This window comes from Sinohyriopsis cumingii, chromosome 3 (assembly GCF_028554795.1).
Source record: "Sinohyriopsis cumingii isolate HCF-2022 chromosome 3, ASM2855479v2, whole genome shotgun sequence".
Classification (NCBI taxonomy): domain Eukaryota; kingdom Metazoa; phylum Mollusca; class Bivalvia; order Unionida; family Unionidae; genus Sinohyriopsis; species Sinohyriopsis cumingii.
In genome coordinates, this window is record NC_142963.1 from 25,544,868 (window position 1) to 25,571,305 (window position 26,438).

The window sequence follows — 26,438 nt, forward strand, 5'->3', positions numbered from 1 at the left end:
CTTCTCTAGCATTTATCTTATAGATCTTTCTTGATAAAAGACTCAACTAAATCTGGAGGGTCATATATCCATAACTCAGCAGGTTACTTTCATATGACTTCCCTTCTGAAGCCATTTCTCAAGATATGGAATCTGTTCTCCAGATGGGTTATCTAGAATCTGTCTCACATACCTTATGGGACCAGAGGTGGTCTCTCCATGGTAAATTGATGTATCTCCTTCCACCTCTTACTAGTTCTCCTAAGTTATTTATGACTGTGTAACATATTTGAAGTAGAAACCAATGTTTTTCTAATTAAATACATATTTTCAATATTACTTAAATGATCATAATACACATTCACACTTCCAGTGTCCATGCAGTTACATCGATATAGAGAGCATGCTTTCTACTAAATTAATAAGTGAGGAATTCAGGGGATTTGATGCCAATCCTGGTATAAAGGGGAGATCACTAACTGCCACCTTGCTGGGCAGAAAGCTTTCAGATTCTTAAGCTAAAAAGTTTACCCTGTGACGGTTGGATTTGAGTGGTATCATCAATTCTCCTAAGTTATTATGTTTGGGTACAAATTGTAACAAAAAAAGTATTTTTCTAAAAACAATTTGGTTTTCCTACTACTTTTGGGGACCTTCTTTTCCAGTAAAGACATTATGTTTTGTAGAAACATTGTCTTTATTAACATATATACTTGTTTATGTCTTTATTAACATATATACAGCAAACTGTACAGACCTACCATCGCATGGTGCATCAGCAGATCTGGGTTTATGCAGTTTATTAGGAGTTATTAGTAGAACAAGCAAGATAGACCCTGATGTGCCAATGCGTTATGCAATTGCAGATCATGGTCTGTGTTGTTTGCAGATGGACTTAGCATGTAGGCATGTATATATAGTAGACGAGACAGCTGAAAGCAGTTATTTGGCTAATGCACTATCACAGATTCATTGAGAAGTGTTTGAAGCTTGAACAAAGTTTCTATCTTCCAGGCATGCTATGCTCGAGTCCTTGATTGCAGAAGAAAATTTATAGAAGCAGCACAGCGTTACAATGAGCTGTCATACAGATCTGTTATTGCCGAGGAGGAGAAGATGACAGCACTGAAGAATGCTCTTATCTGTACAATACTGGCTTCAGCAGGTACACATACACTCATTTGCTTATATTTTTTAGACCTGTTTTGGATTTTGTTCATGCTTAGGATGAATTATTATGAAGTGAAAACAATTCATTCTGTGTGAGCTCTCTCAACATTTGACCTTGGGTATGGATTTTGTTCATACTTCGGATAAATCAAAGTGAAGCTAAGGCAGTTTATTCTCACTTGTCTTTGTATGGTTGTCTTAGTCGGTTGTCAATGGTATGCACATGCTACTTTTAAAAAGAAGAAACCCTTGTTGTCTTCTGCTGTGTCAATGGAGTTGTTAGAAAAACAAACAACAACCAGTGTATCCCCCAGGGGTGTAAATTTGAAACAAAACTTGTCGGAACTGGGGGTCAAATAAAAATTGTTGGGGTAAAAAATATACTGAAAAATTTTCATCTCACCCATACTTTTTCAGCTTGAAATAGGATATTGCAATTTGCACAATATACTCTCTCTCTCTCAATCTCTCTCTAAAATACAAATAAACCAACATGCACAATTAACAAACAAATGCATTGTCTGTTCAAAGAATAATTTTATTAGTTCATTTTTCTTTTAGCTTAAAGTCATGCTTTTAACAGTCTCCTTATAATCTTTTTGTAGCAATATTATAGACCAACACATTACATATAAGCCAATTCAAAGAGCCAAATAAATCTTTTTAAGCAAATGGCAGTTTATTTACTGCCTGTCATAAAATGTGTACTATCATCGGTTTCATTGTACTTCATCCAAGAACACATTTATCCAAACATCAAAACGATTAATGATTAATCTCCTTTCTAATAAATTACATTTGAACTTTAAGATCTTTCTTTTATTGCAGCAAGTTAAAAACCAACAAATCTGCAATGAGCCCCTGACTTTGTAATCCAAATAATGAATTTGTCTTGGCAAGTTTACTGATTTCTTTGTTGTGAAATAATGTCTTGGATGATAATGTGTTCTCCAGATATCTTGTGGCAAACAAGGACAGCTTTTTTAAATTCTTAAACCCTGTCACAAAAGTATTATTCATTTTTGCAGTCTTTGCAATCACACGATCAGAAGTCACACTGGTAATCCTAATTGATGTGCCGTATTCCAGTCAAGGGAATTATTTTCTCTGTTTTTCATTAAAGTTAAATCCAGTTACTCTTTTGTGTTCTGCTTCTTTCACTTTCTTTGCTAATGATTCTTAGTCCAAGCTGTTTTAATCTGGAGATCACTTTCTAGTGCAACAAGCATTGACATTAAACATCTGGACGACATCTTGATGAGCTCAATGGAAATCATGTGAGAGCTCGCAAGATTAGGGGAAGCTACTCCATCATAACATTGCTTATGCTAGTCTGGTTCCCTGTTTTGTATGCTCCCTGCCTTGCATTCCACTATACGAATAGTTAAGTGCAACGCAGGGATCATACAAAGCAGTGAACCAGACTATGCCTATGCTCAAAGGATGCCATCCCTCATCCAAAGCATTGGATATTAAATAAATCCTGATTGCATTATGTGAATCCTTTGGGTCAAAAAAATGCATGGCAAGAAAATGTATGCGTCAGTTTTTTTCAGCGTGTGTCCCTGATGCACAAATGTGCGTAAAGGCAAACACTGAACAACAACAACAGATATTTAACAAAAAAAATTCACTCATAAAGCAACTTAAGGTATCTCCAACTTTGATAAGACATGCACACAGACATACACACGCATACAGCTATTTGGTATATGCTTGAAACTAAATTTCATTTCACACCGCATGGCAAATTTTATCCTATCTGTGACCCTGTAAATGTTCAGGTCTGTGTCATTTAATGTAGCTAAAGGTACCTAATTGGTATTAAATATTTTAATGCTGTTGACCTGAAAATTTACTGAGCTATAAATAGAATAAAAATTTTGATGCTCTGTGGAACAGACAATAACAGAAAACACTTTTTCTATACCCACAGGATATACACATCACTGGCTACAAAAATCCAAACTCTGTCAGGAGCTACCTCAAAGCTAGCAACAACCAGAAATGTACTATTGTCAGACCTGCATTCTTCAAACTTTGTCAAATAACCCAAACCAGCACAAGCTACATCAAAAATTGTAATTGCAAATGAAAACTCCTGCACCTACCAATCAGAGTAGTACATTCATCAGTACAGTGCTATTCCACAAGAATATTTCTGTGTAGCATATCATTTATTGCAACTCTGGTCTTAAAATAAGAGAAATGACTGAAAAACAACAGGCTTTATAAAATTCAACAAATAATTAATTTTCCTCAAATACAAAGTGAAAATGAAAAAAAAAACAACACAGGAACTTAACTATTGTGAATTAAATCCAAAATAATCCTAGAATGTACAGACACAAGTCTTAATTATTAAAGTTCTGAATAAACTTTAGTGGAAATCCAAATTAAATCCAACATGGAAGGTGTTGATATGCATGTGGTGGCCTGTGTAGTGGTGATTTGTTTGGATCACAATATTACAATCCAAGTATTTATTCATATTTGAAATTCCACTATAAATTCAAGTCTCTTTGTCTAAGAATATTATTTTTGAAGAGCACTTTGTATTTCCAGTAAATAAATGATTTGAATAAATGAAATTCCAACCCGAATAAACTACTGGACACAACAATAATACAGTTGATTTAGCTTGGATCTTAAAGCGTGAATAAATAATTTTTCCAGTAACAAGATTATACAGACCTCCACCAGACCTCAAGTTACAATTAGCATTTTCGATAAAAAAAAATATTACCTAATGGAAAATTTCATTCTGGAAGTTCCAGATTTTTAGAAGACAAAATCCTAGTTATAATTAGAAGTCTATTACTAAAATTATAACATAAAATATAGTAAACAACAGGTAGACCCAGCATTTCATGGGGAATTTCCAGTGTTCTGGACTCAGACTGAGATAAGCATGTTTATGAAATCAAAATCAATGATTCATGTCAGTTAGACAGTAATCCTGATGTTGGACAAGATCATTTGGATTTTTTAATGTAGCTTTTAAAAAAATTTCAGTCATATCACTACGATGTCTGCAGTGTGATTGTTTATAGTGATGATCTAGCACTGGGGCATCATGCCACAGACATGTAGTATGATGGCCCACTCAGTCACATTATCCAGACACCAGGCCGACCAGTCCAAACACTATCCTCTTAATGCTGCGCGCCAAGCAAGGCAGCTGTTAGTACCATTTATTTATAAGTCTTTGGTATGACTCGACCGAGGATTGAATCCACGACCCCCCTGCATCTGAGTCGGATGCTCTAACCACTAGGCCACCAGAGGATACGGTCAAGTTCAACATACAATGTTACATTATCAATAATATATAAAGAAATAAAAACAATCCTAACAAACAATGCAAATGAAATATATATAACACATTACACTAGTAATAGCAGCTCTTGCCATATTTCCAGGACAGAAAATCAAAATTTCCAAGAAAATCATGAATTAGAAATCTCCTCATTCACTACACACTTTGAACTGTGAACCCTGTATTGTACTGTATCATACCATTGCCTACCATAGAACCTTTTCCAAATTGGAACTGATGAAAGTTAAATATTATCCATATGAAAGATATTATTTACTTATTGTTATTTTCATATGACATCCATCAATTAAATGTGATAATGCAGTAATAATATAAAATGTTTCTCTGTTTTTATTTTCTCATTGTGGTGCTGCTGCCACTCGGATCTGTCGGTAGATCTTCCCCCAGGCCTAGGGGTAGAAGAATGTCTGGGACTGCTGTTGGCTTCAGTCTTGCCCTGGCATTTAAATAACCTGTACATCTTTCTGGATCAACTTCATACTGATCTTTTGAAAAATGTAGGCTGCAAAGTCTGTGAGTTACCAGCTCAAATTTTTCATGGCGACAGTAGCCTAATGGATCAATGCCTTTCATTGGATTTTCTTTTGGAAATCAGAAAAAATTACCAGTTAAATCATTATTGCATCCAAATGCTGTACTGTGGGGCATTTTGGAACTTCTTGGAAAATAAACTGGAATACACGTACTAATAAGCTGCCTACTCTCAGGCACAATGAATCATCAGAATGCTGAGCAATGGCCAATAGCTGCAAAGATCCTGTGACGTCACGTTACTTCAGCCTTATTTCTACTCGACAAATATGCATATCGGAGTGCTCATGCAATTCATTCCCTATAATGTACTTCAAATCTTTTTCGGTGTAACTGGTTTGCCCCAAACTATTATTTAATTTATATCTTGGGCAATAAGTGATTAATTTAACCACAACTATAATTGTATTTTCCCTATTCCTTTATTGCTTCAGTTATGAACTTAAGCTGCAGGACATGATCATTTTGTATTTTACTAATATTTGTATTTTTAACAAAAACAGTGGTAAAGAATGAAGAATAATGTTATAAAGGAGGAAACAAGAAAATCTGGCACAGTCTTGTAGCTGTAGTTTAAAGTGGAAACTAAAGAATCTGGCACAGTCTTGTAACTGTAGTTTAAAAGGGAAACTAGATAATCTACAACAGTTGTGTAGCTGTAGTTTAAAATGAAAGACTAGAGAATCTGGCACTGTCTTGTAACTGTAGTTTAAAGGGGAAACTAGAGAATCTGGCACAGTCTTGTAACTATAGTTTAAAGGGGAAACTAGTGAATCTGGCACAGTCTTATAACTGTAGTTTAAAGTGAAACTAGAGAATCTGACACAGTCTTGTACTGTAGTTAAAAAGGGGAAACTAAAGAATATGGCACACTCTTGTAGCTGTAGTTTAAAAGGGAAACTGGAGAATCAGGCACAGTCTTGTAACTGTAGTTTAAAAGGGAAACTAGAGAATCTTCAACAGTTGTGTATCTGTAGTTTAAAATGGGAAACTAGAGAATCTGGCACTGCCTTGTAACTGTAGTTTAAAGGGAAAACTAGAGAATCTGGCACAGTCTTGTAACTGTAGTTTAAATTAAACGAGAATCTGCAACAGTCTTGTAACTGCAGTTTAAGATGGAAACTAGAGAATCTGGCACAGTTTTATAATTGTAGTGTAAAAGGGAAACTAGAGAATCTGCAACAGTCTTGTAGCTATGTTTTAAAAGGCGAAACTGGAGAATCTTTCACAGTCTTGTAGCTGTAGTTTACTAGGGTAACTAGAGAATCTGGCACAGTCTTGTAACTAGTTTAAAGGGGAAACTAGAGACTGGCACAGTCTTGTAACTGTAGTTTAATGTGGAAACTTGAGAATCTGGCAGTTTTGTAACTGTAGTTTAAAGGGGAAACTAGAGAATCTTGCACTGTCTTGTAGCTGTAGTTTAAAGGAGAAACTAGAGAATCTGGCACAGTCTTATAGTTTAAATGGGAAACAAGAGAATCTGGCGCAGTCTTGTAGCTGTAGTTCTACAACAAGTACCCAAGTACATAAGTACAAGTCAAGAACATCTGAAACTCAGCAAATTTAGGAACCTGGCTAAATAAAAGAGGTGACAATTCCTACTGACAATTTGGAGTTATGTTACTTAATTTTTTATGTTTATGGCAACTACATGCATATGTGAAGCCTAAATACAGAACTGTTTTAGAAACACAGTGGAGGGCACTTTAGCAAATATGACCTTTTTAATTGATTTTCCATTCTTTAACTATGGTTATCCTAATGTAATATGTACCAGTGTTTATCTTAAATATTCAACTTTTTAAGCATATGCATCATTAAATAATTAAGTCTGTCTCCCTACTTTTACCAATCCGTGGACGTGGTCATGCTAGCCAGCCATGATGATAATGTAATATACACATTGGAATAAAGCACCATCAAATTGATTTTGTTTATGGTGATTTTGGTAATTGACATTCAGTTTTTAATTGGAATATACTAAATATATAGGCAAAGTTTTGCCCCTCACTGATGGAAATTCATACCAATTTGCATTTTAATTTTTGACAATATCCAGAAGAAGGGAGAGGGTTGTTACAAAAGTTCTCTGACTTTGATTAAAGATAGCTGTATAGGTGATCACTGTTTTAATTCTTCAAGCATAAGTTGAGTTAAAATTTAATACCCTTCAGAGTTGAATAATGCAGTGTTCTGTCTTTAAGGATTTTCATGCAAGATTGGTTCAGAATTTTTTGCAGGCTTTCATCTGTCATAAAGATAATCAAGAGGAGACAAATTTAATTATTTATCTGATAGCTGTTCCAGTATCTTTAATTTATGGAGAGGGTACAGTTACATGAATGATACTTAGAAAAAACAAAATTGTCTATTTAGATTTTATGTTCCTTGAAATTATTACCTTTAAATTCCTCAGGAAATAAACCCCACTAAAAATCCCCACATAGAATCATTTTTATTTTGTTTATATGACACATATTATTTTAAAATGAAGTGAACATGAGTTATGAAATGTATGTTTATTTGAAATCAGGTCAGCAAAGATCCAGAATGAGTTACAAAATGTATGTTTATTTTAAATCAGGTCAGCAGAGATCCAGAATGAGTTATGAAATATATGTTTGTTTTAAATCAGGTCAGCAAAGATCCAGAATGAGTTATGAAATGTATGTTTATTTTAAATCAGGTCAGCAGAGATCCAGAATGAGTTATGAAATGTATGTTTATTTTAAATCAGGTCAGCAGAGATCCAGAATGAGTTATAAAATGTATGTTTATTTTAAATCAGGTCAGCCAAGATCCAGAATGAGTTACGAAATGTATGTTTATTTTAAATCAGGTCAGCAGAGATCCAGAATGAGTTAGGATGAAATGTATGTTTTTCTTAAATCAGGTCAGCAGAGATCCAGAATGAGTTAGGATGAAATGTATGGTTATTTTAAATCAGGTCAGCAGAGATCCAGAATGAGCTATGAAATGTATGTTTATTTGAAATCAGGTCAGCCGAGATCCAGAATGAGTTATGAAATGTATGTTTATTTTAAATCAGGTCAGCAGAGATCCAGAATGAGTTATGAAGTGTATGTTTATTTGAAATCAGGTCAGCAAAGATCCAGAATGAGTTAGGATGAAATGTATGTTTATTTTAAATCAGGTCAGCAAAGATTCAGAATGAGTTAGGATGAAATGTATGTTTATTTGAAATCAGGTCAGCAGAGATCCAGAATGACTTAGGATGAAATGTATGTTTGTTTTAAATCAGGTCAGCAGAGATCAAGAATGAGTTATGAAATGTATGTTTATTTGAAATCAGGTCAGCAAAGATCCAGAATGAGTTACAAAATGTATGTTTATTTTAAATCAGGTCAGCAGAGATCCAGAATGAGTTATGAAATATATGTTTATTTTAAATCAGGTCAGCAAAGATCCAGAATGAGTTATGAAATGTATGTTTATTTTAAATCAGGTCAGCAGAGATCCAGAATGAGTTATCAAATGTATGTTTATTTTAAATCAGGTCAGCAAAGATCCAGAATGAGTTACAAAATGTATGTTTATTTGAAATCAGGTCAGCAGAGATCCAGAATGAGTTAGGATGAAATGTATGTTTATTTGAAATCAGGTCAGCAAAGATCCAGAATGAGATAGGATGAAATGTATGTTTATTTGAATTCAGGTCAGCAAAGATCCAGAATGAGTTAGGATGAAATGTATGTTTATTTTAATTCAGGTCAGCAAAGATCCAGAATGAGTTAGGATGAAATGTATGTTTATTTTAAATCAGGTCAGCAGAGATCCAGAATGAGCTATGAAATGTATGTTTATTTTAAATCAGGTCAGCCGAGATGCAGAATGAGTTATGAAATGTATGTTTATTTTAAATCAGGTCAGCAGAGATCCAGAATGAGTTAGGATGAAATGTATGTTTATTTTAAATCAGGTCAGCAGAGATCAAGAATGAGTTATGAAGTATATGTTTATTTGAAATCAGGTCAGCAGAGATCCAGAATGAGTTAGGATGAAATGTATGTTTATTTGAAATCAGGTCAGCAAAGATCCAGAATGAGTTAGGATGAAATGTATGTTTATTTTAAATCAGGTCAGCAGAGATCCAGAATGACTTAGGATGAAATGTATGTTTATTTGAAATCAGGTCAGCAGAGATCAAGAATGAGTTGAGAAGTGTATGTTTATTTGAAATCAGGTCAGCAAAGATCCAGAATGAGTTAGGATGAAATGTATGTTTAATTCTAAATCAGGTCAGCAGAGATCAAGAATGAGTTATGAAATGTATGTTTATATGAAATCAGGTCAGCAATGATCCAGAATGAGTTAGGAGGAAATGTATGTTTATTTGAAATCAGGTCAGCAAAGATCCAGAATGAGTTAGGAAGAAATGTATGTTTATTTGAAATCAAGTCAGCAGAGATCCAGAATGAATTAGGATGAAATGTATGTTTATTTGAAATCAGGTCAGCAGAAATCCAGAATGATTTATGAAATGTATGTTTATTAGAAATCAGGTCAGCAGAGATCCAGAATGAGTTATGAAATGTATGTTTATTTGAAATCAGGTCAGCAATGATCCAGAATGAGTTAGGATGAAATGTATGTTTTTTTGAAATCAGGTCAGCCATGATCCAGAATGAGTTAGGATGAAATATATGTGTATTTGAAATCAGGTCAGCAGAGATCCAGAATGAGTTAGGATGAAATGTATGTTTATTTGAAATCAGATCAGCAGAGATCCAGAATGAGTTAGGATGAAATGTATGTTTATTTGAAATCAGGTCAGCAGAGATCCAGAATGAGTTATGAAATGTATGTTAATTTAAATCAGGTCAGCAAAGATCCAGAATGCTTGCCACGCTCTTCAAAGATGAAAGATGTCAACAGCTACCATCTTACAACATTTTAGAGAAAATGTAAGTTCCTCATGATTTTAACCACAGGCATATCTCTGTAACATTTTATTAATAGACTTTAGGTCTTTAGCATTATTAATGACTATCAGTTTTTGGAGTAGACATTTTGCACATATTTTGTACATTCATGCAATTAGTTATGTCCCAAAATTTTAAGTTTATAATGTAGCACATATTTCACCACTCAGGTTCACCAATGACACAACATTTTTCATTTCCATTTGGTTAAAGCTATTTCATCACAGTTTATTAGTTAGTGGGTGGTGGATGGTTGTAAAACCACCAGCTTGTTGTCTCTTAACTCCTGTCATCAAAGGAAATAGTGGATAGGAAGTGGTTTCCTTTTGTTGTTGTTTTTTTATTATTTATACCCATACCTTGAAGAGCAAAGGTAACTTGCATTGCTGTTGGTTGTTGGTACTACATCCACTCCTTGATAACTTGCATTGCTGTTGGTTGTTGGTACTACATCCACTCCTTGATAAGTTGCATTGCTGTTGGTTGTTGGTACTACATCCACTCCTTGATAACTTGCATTGCTGTTGGTTGTCGGTACTACATCCACTCCTTGATAACTTGCATTGCTGTAGGTTGTTGGTACTACATCCACTCCTTGATAACTTGCATTGCTGTTGGTTGTTGGTACTACATCCACTCCTTGATAACTTGCATTGCTGTAGGTTGTTGGTACTACATCCACTCCTTGATAACTTGCATTGCTGTTGGTTGTTGGTACTACATCCACTCCTTGATAAGTTGCATTGCTGTAGGTTGTTGGTACTACATCCACTCCTTGATAAGTTGCATTGCTGTAGGTTGTTGGTACTACATCCACTCCTTGATAAGTTGCATTGCTGTAGGTTGTTGGTACTACATCCACTTCTTGATAACTTTCATTGCTGTTGGTTGTTGGTACTACATCCACTCCTTGATAAGTTGCATTGCTGTTGGTTGTTGGTACTACATCCACTCCTTGATAAGTTTCACTTGATGCAGTCCATATGCAATGAGGAACTGATTTTCTTAACTCGCATAAGTTATCTTCTTTGACACAGAGAAAGGAAGAGAAACTAGATATTTTTCCTTGATTTACTCTTTTTCATTGGCTTGTAAACATTTATCAACACAGAGAAAAACATGGGAATATTTTTATATTGTTGGTGTATATGTTTGCCCATATATATATACCTAATGTCCTTGAATTATTCCTACATCATTACAGCTAGAAGCATGAAACTTAGTGAATAGTCCAGTGAGTGTGTCAGCATGAAACTTAGTGAATAGTCCAGTGTGTGTGTCAGCATGAAACTTAGTGAATAGTCCAGTGAGTGTGTCAGCATGAAACTTAGTGAATAGTCCAGTGAGTGTGTCAGCATGGAACTTAGTGAATAGTCCAGTGAGTAAGATTGTGTCAGCAACTTTTATCCTGGCCTATACCCAATAACCATGCATAGACTTACTGGGCTTGACAAGATACAATTATTCATACAAGTGACATTGACCCCTGGGTCAAAGTCTACCCCAGAGACTCACTGACTGGGTCATAAATTGGAAACTATCAAGATCCCCTCCCTGTAACCAGATACACACTTGCTAGATATGAAAAGAGAAATTTAGGCATGCCACTTGCATAGACCTCAGGATCCAATCCAACATTCCTTGTACTTAGCTCCTAGTTCATAACTAGAAATGTATTAATTTAGGCATGCCACTTGCCATAGACCCCAGGATCCAATCCAACATTCCTTGTACTTAGCTCCTAGTTCATAACTAGAAATGTATTAATTTAGGCATGCCACTTGCCATAGACCCCAGGATCCAATCCAACATTCCTTGTACTTAGCTCCTAGTTCATAACTAGAAATGTAATGAGATTGCCACCATATAATCATATTCACATCCTGAGCCTGAAAAGATAGGTTTATACCTAAAACAGACTTTGCCCCTGGTATCCATCCTTACCTCTGAGGTGAGGATCAAAGCAAGGAAGAATAATAGAGATATGCAATTTAGACATAAAAACACGGTTTCATTTGAACTCTATATCCACACAGTACTTTCACATTTTACGTGAATTACTCTATCATCTCATGCATCAAACTGTGCCTTAATCACTGTCAGTTTTAAAAGTGCATTGATTAGTAAATATATAAAGCAATTAGGAAAGTATGTTAATTTCATCATTGTTCCAGCTAAAATTTACAGATAGAGGGGCATTGAGGAGGGCAAAAGAATGCAGTTAAATAACACTCAAGGCACCATGCATGTTTTACAGGGTAGCCCATCATAAAATGATAGTAAAAAAATAAAGAATAACAGTGAATGTAACAGACATAAATCAGTAAGAGTGAGTAGAATATCAGTCATTTCCAGTTACCTTTTGTGAAGGACTTATAAATGTAGAATAATTGTAAGGAGGAGAATCGTGCCCTCAACTTTAGCAGACACCAGGCTACTGGTAAAATGACTGATTCATTTGGCATTTAAAACATTTTGCAACTGTAGCATAAATACGTAAAGTACCTGTCAGCTTTGGCTTATTTCATGATCTTTCTTTTTTGCTAGAAATTTCTTCAAAACTCTTCAAGAAACTGCAGGTGGTACATCATCTTCAGGCCACACAAGTTTGAAAGCAGATACCTGCATTTCTTTTGTTTCAAATGAATGATGAAAACATTATTACAAAAAATGGCGGCCAGTATTAATGGTGGAGGAGGAACCCGGGAAATCCCCGGAAAGAACCACCGACCCTCGAGAAGCTACTGGCAAGCTTTCTCACATACCCCTATTGGCCGAATCCAAGTGTTACAAATGAATGATGTGTACATTGTTACAAATGAATGAGTGCATTGTTACAAATGAATGATGAGAACATTATTACAAAAGAATGATGAGTTTGTTACAAATGACAAATGAGTACATTTTTACAAATGAATGATAAATATGTTGTTACAAATGAATGATGAGTACATTGTTGCAAATGAACGAGTACACTATTAGAAATGAATGATGATTACGTTGTTACAAATGAATGATGAGTACATTGTTATAAATGAAAGATGAACAGTGAAGACACTGAAACCCATTTTCGGGTTAGCTAATCTTTATGAACACCAAAAGATGAAAACAAAATTAACACTACTCTTGGAGAATAGAGGGAAGTTTTTAAAAAAATATTAGAGAAGTATCTAAGGAAAAAACTGGGGATACAATAAAAATATAAAATAGAGGACACTCAGAATGTGCTCCTGTAAACATAGCTAGCTAGCTAAACATTGTTTCCAACAATATAGATATAAGAGATGTCCATTTAAAAAAAAAGTAAATATTAAGCTCATGGCCAGTTTTTCTGACCACCACTAGGTACCTAGACAGGATTATTCGTAGCAGTGATCTCCAAGAATTCTCAGCTCTCTTACAGTCACATCAAAAGGCCATAACATCAGATGGTAAGGTATTACTCTTCTTAGATATATTTGATGTACCAGTCTAAAGATATATTTGATGTACCAGTCTAAAGTAACAAGTATAATAAAATCTACCAACTCCGCAGCATTGGTGATGATCTGAACTGTGCATACTTTTTGTGAGGTGTGAGTGTGAATGACTAGGTAGATAAGAACAGTGGTCTAGACGAAATACTTCTGAACTCAACAATTGTGGATTCAGGTCCACGCATCAGTGGTGTGTTTTTTTCACGTCTTACTAAAGAAATGACTTTCAAGATCAATAATAACAACCTAAACAACAATCACCTATAATTTTTAATAGAAGTTCATTGCCATAGAAATGGTCCCAATTTGATAGGTTTGAGAATGAATTTAAAGCTATCCCTCAACGTTTTCTGTATAACTTTATGAATTTGTGAGAGTTTGAGTTCAGTCTGAAGAAGCAAAAAAGCGAAACCAGTCACACATTTTATTTGATGGTGTTGTTTACTTTGTAATATTTATCATTTTATATATGAAATAGAAGATGTAGAGTTAATTAATCAAGCCTCAGATTTTATTCGGCATGCCTTTTTTTATGTTGACTGTACTTTAAATGCAGTTCCTTTAAACCGTAGAAGAGATGTACCAAATTTAAAATTCCAACTTTCAAACTGACCCATTTTCTTTTAGGTTCATCAATTCTGGCACGGGCTGTTGTTGAACACAACCTTCTATCTGCAAGCAAACTTTACAATAACATTTCCTTTGAGGAATTAGGTTCCCTCCTGGAGATACCTGCATCCAAGGTAATATGTCAGTGTTGGAGTTTAATTTTTATTCTTCACGTCATGACTTAATTGAGCAGTTTTGTTTCAGCTAGTAGTGAAGTCATTAAAAACAATATTTGGTTGTTTTCAGCTGAGAATACAAAGTGTGGAAGGGAATTCCATGGTCTGGTTCCAGATAAAAAACAAAACTTTTCTTAAATACAGACGACTCCAGTTAACTGCACAGCCTCGGGCCCTTAACGAGACTGTGCAGTTAAATGGAGTGTGCAGTTAACCGAAGTACGGTACAGTACAGCTTTAAATCAGCACGGCACGAATATAGGTGAAGAATAACGTATAAAGTTGATTAGAATCCACTTTCAACGTTTACTTAAATGAAACAAGAGTCTACAATGAACAGCACTAACGTCATATTGTTAAATCAAACACATTGAAATTGACGATTTCCAAAAGAAATCAACAATTGATGTCTGCACACAAATTTTACTAATAAGTTGGTGAATTGCCGACTCTATTTTGTAAAACGGTTCAAGCAGCTCACATTCTCTCTGTTCCATGAATCTTTGTAAATTCTGGAGTGACTGAATACTGACTTTAGATGAAACCTGGTCATCTACTGCATCATCATCACTTATTTCATCATTTTCTTCTTGTTTTATCTCTGTAAGAGCTGCAACGATGGTTAAGTCGTCGATTTCACCTTCTGTGTGAAGACCGTCATCTATTGCAACATATGATTGTCCCCACGCTATTGCTCCCTGGTGGGCGGGAACATACATGTATCTACCACCTATGGCGTCCTTTACATGTCAATCATTTACAAAGTCGCATTTACCGGCTTAATTGTCGGCTTATTTGAAGCGCTACAGCAGTGGACTGGCAATAATGGATCCTGACTATACATTGTGCAGTTAACCGGAGTAAAATTGTAATGAAAAATCTGCCACGGGCAGAACATTTATCATGCTATTATCCGGAGTGTGCATTTAAGCGAAGTGCAGTTATCCAAAGTTTGTTCCCATTGAAAAGCATTGGGAAAAAACGGGACAGGCATGACTACGTGCAGTTATCCGGAGTGTGCAGTTAACCGATGTGCAGTTAAGTGGAGTCGACTGTATTATTTAATTTGGTTTTGGAATTTAAAGATTGTTATTTGTGATGGCTCTCAGTTTATAAGTATGTACATTATGAACATCTATAAAAGCATTTTGAAGAGGTTGGCCATTTAAAGATTTGTATACAAGTAATGTCTTTTGAAGCTGAATTCTCTTCCGAGTTGAAAGCCATCATAGGGTTTAAAAAAGCCCTTGCAAAATGAAGTCTTTACTGCAGCATCGAAAATAACTAGCTGCTCTCTTTTGAATATGGCAAGATATAAGCATTATAGAATATTTTTCTGTGCATATAAGAGAGATAAGGTTTTATTATGTTATAATTCCAGTTGTTATGAATTGACAGTTTTCAGCAGTGATTTAGTATATATACAATCATATGGTACTGATCTTTTGCACGTCAGGAAATTCTAGGGACTGCTTTTGGTTCCAGGTAATTTTAAATGAAGCTTGAGCTATACCAGTGCCTTACACCATTATGATAACTACAACATGCCTAGCAATTTCCAATAAAAACTTCAACAACCACCTGATTAAAATTGCTGTTAAAAAGTTAAAGCAATGTAATCGAGCAGTCTATCCTGCACTCCAACATTGAATCCTTTAATCAAACAAAGTTTATGGCAGGCTTAACACATTAACCCCTAACGACGACTTTACGGGGCAGGAGGTAGCAGCCTACTGCCAAGCTCTGTAGCGTCATGGTCATGCATGATAAACTCAAGTGGGTGGTATTATAGAAAGGTAAACAGATGTAGCTCTACAATGATACCAAATAATCTGGAATATCTAGTTGCACTACAAAATACAGATAGAAAAACCTCATTTTTTTGGACCTGACTTTTTTTAACCCCAAATTCACCCGTAGTCGAAATCCGATTTTGTGTCCAGGTTTTAGACTTTTTGGTCTCAGATCTAAGGCAAACTGGTATGAACTGCAAACAGACAGATGAGCCGTTGCAAAAAGTAGGATAAGATGGGCGTTTGGAATAAAGAGTGGTCTCCATAAAAAAATATTGGCTCCGTTTAGCAAAAAAAAATATATAAAAAATTCCAACTTTTACCCTTCTGCTCATGCGCGAGTCAAATAGCCAATGAAAATCGATGTTTCTAACACCACTAGGCAGTATGTTATTGAAAGATGACCAGGGATTTGGTGTTTTCGAGTCTATTCAGAAAAAGCTTTCAAAATATGTTTCCTACTCTAATTTCAGGCAAAAATGACAAAAAGCTCCAGGGGTTAATGTTAACAAGTCAGTATTCTGATGCAGTTATGAAGCTAACAAAAGAAAACTATAAACTACCTGCAGTTTTTTGAAGAATTTTGACTTGTTTGCATTTAGTTGAATACCATTGTGCTCACACCAATTTTGCATTTAGATTTTTTACTGCTCCAGGCTTGTTAATTCTGTGTTACATAATGTGATGATATAAAGTGATGTCATCTGCAGACATATTAGTGAATGATTGTTAAACTTCCTGGCTTTCCAGGATTAATGAAAGTAAAATTTGAAAATACAGTTGTACTTCTGTACTTAAATATCATCTTATTGCCAACAATATATTAGATATTAAATGTGCAGGTAAACTCTTATCTAAACCTGTTACCGGTGTTTAGATTTCAGCTGATTCCCAGAACTTGTTTTAGGAAAGAATTTTCATTGGAGCACATTTTTAATGTTGGCAGTACCAAAAGCATGTGGGGCCCTGAGTGGCCAAGTGGTCTAAAGCACTCTCCATCACGGATCACTGCCATCTCACCTGTCTGTGTGGGTTTCGAGTCTTGGGCTCGGCAAATATGAATATGTAAGAAAGCTTGCCAGTAGCTTCTCTTGGATCGGTGGTTCTTGCCGGGGTTTTCCCCGGGTTCTTCCTCCACCATTAATAATGGCAGCCATGTATAGCCTATCATGTGCTGAAAAAATGGCGTTAAACCTTATAACAACCAAAAGCATGATTTTAAAGACAGATCTGTATGGAAATAGGCATATGTGATACACATCATATTTCATGAAATATTGATGAAAACTTTATGCAGAATTTCTATGTCAAACACAGATGAACTGTAAAACTATACCCATCTGGCCACCCCAGAAATTACTCTAACAGTGCCCACACTTTGTTGGTCTCATTGTTTTGTACATAACATTTTTCCCCTGCCATCTGAGCTCCTACCAAAAGTGGCCACATTTCACTTGTCTCTGGTTTAAAGACAGTGAACTTAAGAGTAGAATATGTAAATAGTATACACTAAACAGTGATCTTTAGAGTATAATATGTAAATAGTATACTCTAAACAGTGATCTTTAGAGTACAATATGTAAATAGTATACTCTAAACAGTGATCTTTAGAGTACATAATGTAAATAGTATACACTGAACAGTGATCTTTAGAGTACAATATGTAAATAGTATACTCTAAACAGTGATCTTTAGAGTAGAAAATGTAAATAGTATACACTGAACAGTGATCTTTAGAGTACAAAATGTAAATAATATACACTAAACAGTGACCTTAAGAGTACAATATGTAAATCATATACACTAAAGGCTCCACTAAATTAGCCATAGTTGGCTGGGTTAATAATGGTTATATAGTGTTGAAACAAAAATTGGTTGAAGAAGAGGTGGTTAAAAATTATTATATATGGTTGAAACATAAGTTGATTGAAGAAGAGGGGGTTAATAATTGTTATATAATGTTGAAACATAAGTTGATTGAAGAAGAGGGGGTAAATAATTGTTATATAGTGTTGAAACATAAGTTGATTGAAGAAGAGGTGGTTAATAATTGTTATATAATGTTGAAACATAAGTTGATTGAAGAAGAGGGAGTTAATAATTGTTATATAATGTTGAAACATAAGTTGATTGAAGAAGAGGGAGTTAATAATTGTTATATAATGTTGAAACATAAGTTGATTGAAGAAAAGTGGGTTAATAATGGTTATATAATGTTGAAACATAAGTTGATTGAAGAAGAGGGGGTTAATAATTGTTATATAATGTTGAAACATAAGTTGATTGAAGAAGAGGGGGTAAATAATTGTTATATAGTGTTGACACATAAGTTGATTGAAGAAGAGGGGGTTAATAATTGTTATATAATGTTGAAACATAAGTTGATTGAAGAAGAGGGAGTTAATAATTGTTATATAATGTTGAAACATAAGTTGATTGAAGAAGAGGGGGTTAATAATTGTTATATAATGTTGAAACATAAGTTGATTGAAGAAGAGGGGGTAAATAATTGTTATATAGTGTTGACACATAAGTTGATTGAAGAAGAGGGGGTTAATAATTGTTATATAATGTTGAAACATAAGTTGATTGAAGAAGAGGGAGTTAATAATTGTTATATAATGTTGAAACATAAGTTGATTGAAGAAGAGGGAGTTAATAATTGTTATATAGTGTTGAAACATAAGTTGATTGAAGAAGAGGGGGTTAATAATTGTTATATAATGTTGAAACATAAGTTGATTGAAGAAGAGGGAGTTAATAATTGTTATATAATGTTGAAACATAAGTTGATTGAAGAAGAGGGAGTTAATAATTGTTATGGAGTGTTGAAACATAAGTTGATTGAAGAAAAGTGGGTTAATAATGGTTATATAATGTTGAAACATAAGTTGATTGAAGAAGAGGTGGTTAAAAATTATTATATAATGTTGAAACATAAGTCGATTGAAGAAGAGAGGGTTAATAATAGTTATATAATGTTGAAACATAAGTTGATTGAAGAAGAGGTGGTTAAAAATTATTATATAATGTTGAAACATAAGTCGATTGAAGAAGAGAGGGTTAATAATAGTTATATAATGTTGACACATAAATTGATTGAAGAAGAGGGGGTTAATAATTGTTATATAGTGTTGAAACATAAGTTGATTGAAGAAGAGGTGGTTAAAAATTATTATATAATGTTGAAACATAAGTTGATTGAAGAAGAGAGGGTTAATAATAGTTATATAGTGTTGAAACATAAGTTGATTAAATAAAACGGGGTTAATAATTGTTATGGAGTGTTGAAACATAAGTTGTTTGAAGAAGACCAGGTTAATAATGGTTATATAGTGTTGAAACAAAAAATTGATTGAAGAAGAGGGGGTTAATAATTGTTATATAGTGTTGAAACATAAATTGATTGAAGAAAAGTGGGTTAATGATGGTTATATAGTGTTGAAACATAAGTTGATTGAAGAAGAGGTGGTTAAAAATTATTATATAATGTTGAAACATAAGTTGATTGAAGAAGACCAGGTTAATAATGGTTATATAGTGTTGAAACAAAAAAATTGATTGAAGAGGATGGGGTTAATAATTGTTATATAGTGTTGACACATAAAGTTGATTGAAAAAGAGGTGGTTAAAAATTATTATATAATGTTGAAACATAAGTCGATTGAAGAAGAGGGGGTTAATAATAGTTATATAGTGTTGAAACATAAGTTGATTAAAGAAGAGGGAGTTAATAATTGTTATATAGTGTTGAAACATAAGTTGATTAAATAAAACGGGGTTAATAATTGTTATGGAGTGTTGAAATATAAGTTGTTTGAAGAAGACCGGGTTAATAATGGTTATATAGTGTTGAAACATAAAGTCGATTGAAGAAGAGGGAGTTAATAATTGTTATATAGTGTTGAAACAATAAGTTGATTAAATAAAACGGGGTTAATAATTGTTATGGAGTGTTGAAATATAAGTTGTTTGAAGAAGACCGGGTTAATAATGGTTATATAGTGTTGAAACAAAAATTGGTTGAAGAAGAGGGAGTTAATAATTGTTATATAGTGTTGAAACATAAGTTTATTGATGAAGAGGGGGTTAATAATTGTTATATAGTGTTGAAACATAAGTTTATTGATGAAGAGGGGGTTAATAATTGTTATATAGTGTTGAAACATAAGTTTATTGATGAAGAGGGAGTTAATAATTGTTATATAGTGTTGAAACATAAGTTTATTGATGAAGAGGGGGTTAATAATTGTTATATAGTGTTGAAACATAAGTTTATTGATGAAGAGGGAGTTAATAATTGTTATATAGTGTTGAAACATAAATTGATTAGATAAAACGGGGTTAATAATTGTTATGGAGTGTTGAAATATAAGTTGTTTGAAGAAGACCGGGTTAATAATGGTTATATAGTGTTGAAACAAAAATTGGTTGAAGAAGAGGGTGTTAATAATTGTTATATAGTGTTGACACATAAATTGATTGAAGAAGAGGGGGGTTAATAATTGTTATATAGTGTTGAAACATAAGTTGATTGAAGAAGAGGGGGTAAATAATTGTTATGGAGTGTTGAAACATACTTTATGGAAAGAAGATGGGGTTAATAATTGTATTATAGTGCTACTCTTAAGTTGATTGAAGAAGTTAATAACTGTTGAGCAGTTTTCCTTTATATTGAGATATTTTCTGCTATGGCTTTGCTGTACAAGTTTTGTAGTACCTCAGGTTGAATGCCAATTTTTTCTTTTTGTGCTTACAGGCTGAAAAAATAGCATCACAAATGATAACAGAGGAAAGGATGAATGGATATATTGATCAGATTGACTCTATTGTTCATTTTGAAGGTAAGATCCCCCCCCCAGTATAGTCTTTTGTGTCTCACCTACAATTAGCAGATATTATATACCATTTATACTTGCATATAAGTCTAGTCCTAATGCAGACAACATAGACCTTGGTCTGCCATCACATAATGCACAGACAGATCAGAGATTATCTGTTAGTTTAATGATTACTCTGAACAAACTGCATAGACCCAAATATGCCAGTGCATTATTCTACAACAGATCTATGTCTGCAGTTTGCAGTTGGACTAGAGTTATAAATGAGTATAAAGGGTATTAGACCCAGATATGCCAGTGCATTATTCTACAACAGATCTGTGTCTGCAGTTTGCAGTTGGACTAGAGTTATAAATGAGTATAAAGGGTATTAGACCCAGATATGCCAGTGCATTATTCTACAACAGATCTATGTCTGCAGTTTGCAGTTGGACTAGAGTTATAAATGAGTATAAAGGGTATTAGACCCAGATATGCCAGTGCATTATTCTACAACAGATCTGTGTCTGCAGTTTGCATTTGGGCTAGAGTTATAAATGAGTATAAAGGGTATTAGACCCAGATATGCCAGTGCATTATTCTACAACAGATCTATGTCTGCAATTTGCAGTTGGACTAGAGTTATAAATGAGTATAAAGGGTATTAAATCATGGGTATAATTTTTCCAGTGTTGATGATGGCAGCAGTGGTGTGGATGTTATGAATTTTGTTAAAAAGGCTTTTGAGAGCTGTGTACATGGATGGTACATTGTAGTGATATTAGCTATCAAGACACCATACTGCTAATCCCTTGTTTGATTCTAATGGAATGATTCATTAATTAATGTTTGGCCCAGATAGTTCAAAAATAACACCCTTCTTTTCTGTCTCTGAAACTGTTGTTTGTGTGGAAAATTTCACAAAAATATGGGCAGCGGTTCAAGATATTAATTTTATGGGCAGTGTTTTTCTGTAAAGATGCAGATGCCAGAGTTGTATGGATATAAACATGTGAATGTTTACAAACACACATGACCCAAAAGAAAGCATTTTTCTTTTTCTTTACAGAATATGGTTGGGTACTTTGATTACCCAAAGAATTCATATAACAATTGTGCAGAAAATTAAATTGCATCAATGGATGACTTCTTCACATTGAAAAGGCTTTGCTTTGGTCCCAAGTATGCTTGACCGGAACAACTCTTTGGTCCCAAGTATGCTTGACAGGAACAACTCTTACTGAATTATACCAGATATGAGGAAAATATGATTGTTGTCATATCTAGATATTGGCATGTCTGGACCCTGCCAAGGATTTTTAGGGTGCCTGTGTTTTAGGCTCCTAAATTTATTACTCAAACCTGTACATTTTATGGAAAGATGATGCAATGAATAATGCAGCTTTAATATGAATATGGAATGTACATTAAGATTATGAACAAGGTATGTCAATGCTGTGCATATGCAAAGGTATATCAGGGTGGTACATATTCACAGGCATATCAGGATGGTGCCCATCACTCTCTCATAACCTCTAAAAAATGCCTGAAGACACAAAATAGTTGGGAACCACTGATGTAGGTGGTACCTCAGATACTTTACGTCATTCCTGCAAAACGCCCACATGATAAGCAGTTTTGCTTATACATTAGACTGGAAATATTGCCTAGCAAATGCAAACTCATTGAAGGTGAAGGGGACAGTGAATCTTTTAGAAAGGCCAAACAGTGAACACTGACCTTTAAACAACAGTATTCATACATGGCAATGTTTGGACCAAACTTAGTTGATTTCTTACACTTGGAGTAAGGAGCCTATTGATTTTGGGGTCGAAAGTTCAAGGGTACTGACTGAAAAAAATAAAAATAGTTCCTGCACAGATATTTCAGTTATCTGCATAGGGAAGTATTAAACATGGTGTGGACCTATAATGTGCCATTCATGGTACTCTTGTTTAAATATTCTACATTTAAGGCTTTGTCATTATACTCCATTTAGATTGTGTGTAGGGGGTGGGGATATGTGCCTCATTTAAGACAACTGCTAAGGTCAGTAGGTAAATTACATGTATTCATGTGTCAAATTGTGATGAAAAATTGTGGAGTGACATATATTACTAAAATATATCATCCATTCATCTTTCATTGCAGTTTTTTTTCTCTTTATTAATAGGCAAGCAAAATATCAAGTTTAATGTTGCTTAATTTATTTGGATAAATTTATACTACTAGCATCTTCCATTCTTTGTCTTTTATGAGACAAATTTTCAAAGTTTTCATTATTTTTCAGCTCGTGAGACCCTGCCAACTTGGGACAAGCAGATCCAGAGTTTGTGTTTCCAGGTGAACACCATCATTGAGAAGATTACACAGACGGCCCCCGACTGGATGATGAAAACTATGGAGAACACTATGAGTCAGTGACCCAGTAGTCATGCTGATCATTTACTACATGGCATGAATAGTCATCTGGCCCAAAAACATTTTGAAACACTGATTGACATGCTAAATCACTTTGTATACTAAAAGTTGTCTAAAGTTTCCTCATAAGTTTACCATTTTAAAGAGCAATCTTTTGAGATTTGGTTCTCTTGATAACCAAAATATCAAGAGATATTGGCACCCTGATATTAGATGCCAAGAATTGATACAGAAATTGATGCATATTATTACATCTAATGTAATTCACATAATTTGTGTGACCCAAATATTTCTGAACATAGAACAAGGAAACAAAATTTGCAGAATGTTTTTGACATTAAAATATATGATCCAATACATTGCTTACAACATATTGTTACAGAATAATTCACAATAACAAAAATTTGATGTTGCAAATATACTGATTCTACTAGAGTTGGGAAAATATAGTTATGCAGAAATAGTATGTGTGTTGCATGGTATTTTATATTGATGAGACCCTAATGACTATTTTAATTAAATGCTAGGTTGCTTTCTTCAAGATAGGAATCCAGGAAGCAACGTTTAATTACATACCATTTAATTGTAATGAAAACCTGTATGTGTGTAAGATGGTGTTAACCACAGAATTAGCTGATGAAACATCTTAAATAATTAGTGTTCATGTTTCAGCAAGTTTGGAATATACTGCTTAGACCTGAATCAAGTGTTGATAACTGCACATTACAAAAATCTGGTTTCTTCTCTTGTAGTCTTTTACAAGAAACTGGTATGATTTGTAATCTAGGACCTCTTCCACAGAGTCACATGTTCAGATTCATTTAAGATTGTATATTAAGTATGATTGTATTTTGATGAGGGGTAAGACTGACAAAATGTAGCTGTTCCTATGCATGACAAGGCAAACAACATAAAAGAGTTTGATATTGCAGTGGCTCAAGAAGCAAACAACATATACTTGAATATAAGTCATCAAATTGCAAACAACAGAGAACTAGATCTGCCATAGCATAATGCACCTGCAGGTCAGGATATATGTTGTTTGTCATACTGATTATTCCTAACAAACTGCACAGAACCAGATCTACCAGTGCATTATGTAGCTGCAAATCTGACTTTTTACAGTTTGCAGTTAATCTCATCTTATAAGCAAGTATATATGGAACAATAAATTTGATATTGCAGTGGCTCAAGAGGCAAGAAACATAATATTATGCTTGGAAATAAGGCATTTAGTATGAACAACATCACTGCCATCAGCAAGAATTTACTTTTTTAAATAATATGTTCAAAATTGAAGTCCTTGTTTCGTTGTTCAGTGAAACATTTCTTTTAAGTGTAGTTACTAGATTGTCACATAAACCATAACCAAAGAAATATTTTTGAGCAACACCATCAAGAACGGTTTTTAGTGTGTTGCTCTTTGCCATCTTTCATATATTTGTTATGATTGTGTTTATCTGTGTCTAATTAGGTTTCAGCATTTCAAATAAATCATAAAATGCAACTGATAGTTTTGTAGTGTTGTTTTGTTTTCTGTTTTGAATTGTGAAGTATAGATATCTTACACCAGAGGAACCATGGTTAGATCTTGGTTACCTCTCTCTGTACCTAATATTCTCAACAGAGACATGGTTAGATCTGGGTTACCTCTCTGTACCTAATATTTTCAACAGAGCCATGGTTTGATCTGAGTTACCTCTCTGTACCAAATATTCTCAACAGAGCCATGGTTAGATCTGGGTTACCTCTCTCTGTACCTAATATTCTCAACAGAGCCATGGTTAGATCTGGGTTACCTCTCTCTGTAACTAATATTCTCAACAGAGCCGTTGTTAGATCTGGGTTACCTCTCTGTACCGAATATTCTCAACAGAGCCATGGTTAGATCTGGGTTATCTCTCTGTACCTAATATTTTCAACAGAGCTATGGTTTGATCTGGGTTACCTCTCTGTACCGAATATTCTCAACAGAGCCATGGTTAGATCTGGGTTACCTCTCTATACCTAATATTCTCAACAGAGACATGGTTAGATCTGGGTTACCTCTCTGTACCTAATATTTTCAACAGAGCCATGGTTTGATCTGAGTTACCTCTCTGTACCAAATATTCTCAACAGAGCCATGGTTAGATCTGGGTTACCTCTCTCTGTACCTAATATTCTCAACAGAGCCATGGTTAGATCTGGGTTACCTCTCTGTACCTAATATTTTCAACAGAGACATGGTTAGATCTGGGTTACCTCTCTCTGTACCTAATATTCTCAACAGAGACATGGTTAGATCTGGGTTACCTCTCTCTGTACCTAATATTCTCAACAGAGACATGGTTAGATCTGGGTTACCTCTCTGTACCTAATATTTTCAACAGAGCCATGGTTTGATCTGAGTTACCTCTCTGTACCAAATATTCTCAACAGAGCCATGGTTAGATCTGGGTTACCTCTCTATACCTAATATTCTCAACAGAGCCATTGTTAGATCTGGATTACCTCTCTCTGTAACTAATATTCTCAACAGAGCCATGGTTAGATCTGGGTTACCTCTCTGTACCGAATATTCTCAACAGAGACATGGTTAGATCTGGGTTACCTCTCTGTACCTAATATTTTCAACAGAGCCATGGTTTGATCTGGGTTACCTCTCTGTACCGAATATTCTCAACAGAGCCATGGTTAGATCTGGGTTACCTCTCTGTACCTAATATTCTCAACAGAGCCATGGTTGGATCTGGGTTGCCTCTCCATGTACCTACTGTTCTCTGCAGATGGATAAACATATATTTTGACTTTTAAGTGAATAATTTATTCTGATAACCATTGTGATGTGTGGTTTTTATTGGGAGGATAGATTCAATTGATTTGACTGTAATTCTTTCTGGGTGCCTGGCTTAGATGATTATTTGTTAAACTACAATGGTTTTGTTTATTTTATAGGTGTCAATTTTCATGGTACTAGTACTTAAATTAAAGATTTGCTTTTGTCAGAGTTTTGCATATTTATAGATATTGAATTTTATGGATTAATCTCTATGAATACCCACATTAATGAAGCAAGAGAACAAAGATATGCTGACAACAAAGGTTGGTTGTATGAACAGTTAGAACAATACTACCACCAGTATGATCACAAAAGTTTTCATTACAGCAAGGTCCATGTTTATATGAAACAATGTCTTA

General features: G+C 34.4%; 1 protein-coding gene across 2 annotated transcripts in view; it reads left to right on the top strand.

The window, feature by feature from the left end:
* The window catches only part of LOC149802567 (COP9 signalosome complex subunit 4-like), a 42,735-nt gene extending 17,964 nt beyond the window's left edge, over positions 1 to 24,771 (top strand). The window contains exons 6-11 of one of the 2 annotated variants that reach the window (XM_089951836.1): positions 994 to 1,144; positions 9,861 to 9,945; positions 13,309 to 13,394; positions 14,067 to 14,182; positions 20,777 to 20,861; positions 23,128 to 24,771. In XM_089951836.1, the coding sequence (XP_089807962.1) occupies positions 994 to 1,144; positions 9,861 to 9,945; positions 13,309 to 13,394; positions 14,067 to 14,182; positions 20,777 to 20,861; positions 23,128 to 23,261 (657 nt within the window). In that variant the 3' untranslated portion in view covers positions 23,262 to 24,771. Of the gene's footprint in view, positions 1 to 993; positions 1,145 to 7,553; positions 7,901 to 9,860; positions 9,946 to 13,308; positions 13,395 to 14,066; positions 14,183 to 20,776; positions 20,862 to 23,127 lie in introns of those variants that run through there. The other variant, XM_089951837.1, reaches the window with a different exon arrangement.
* The last annotated feature ends 1,667 nt before the right edge of the window (positions 24,772 to 26,438 follow it).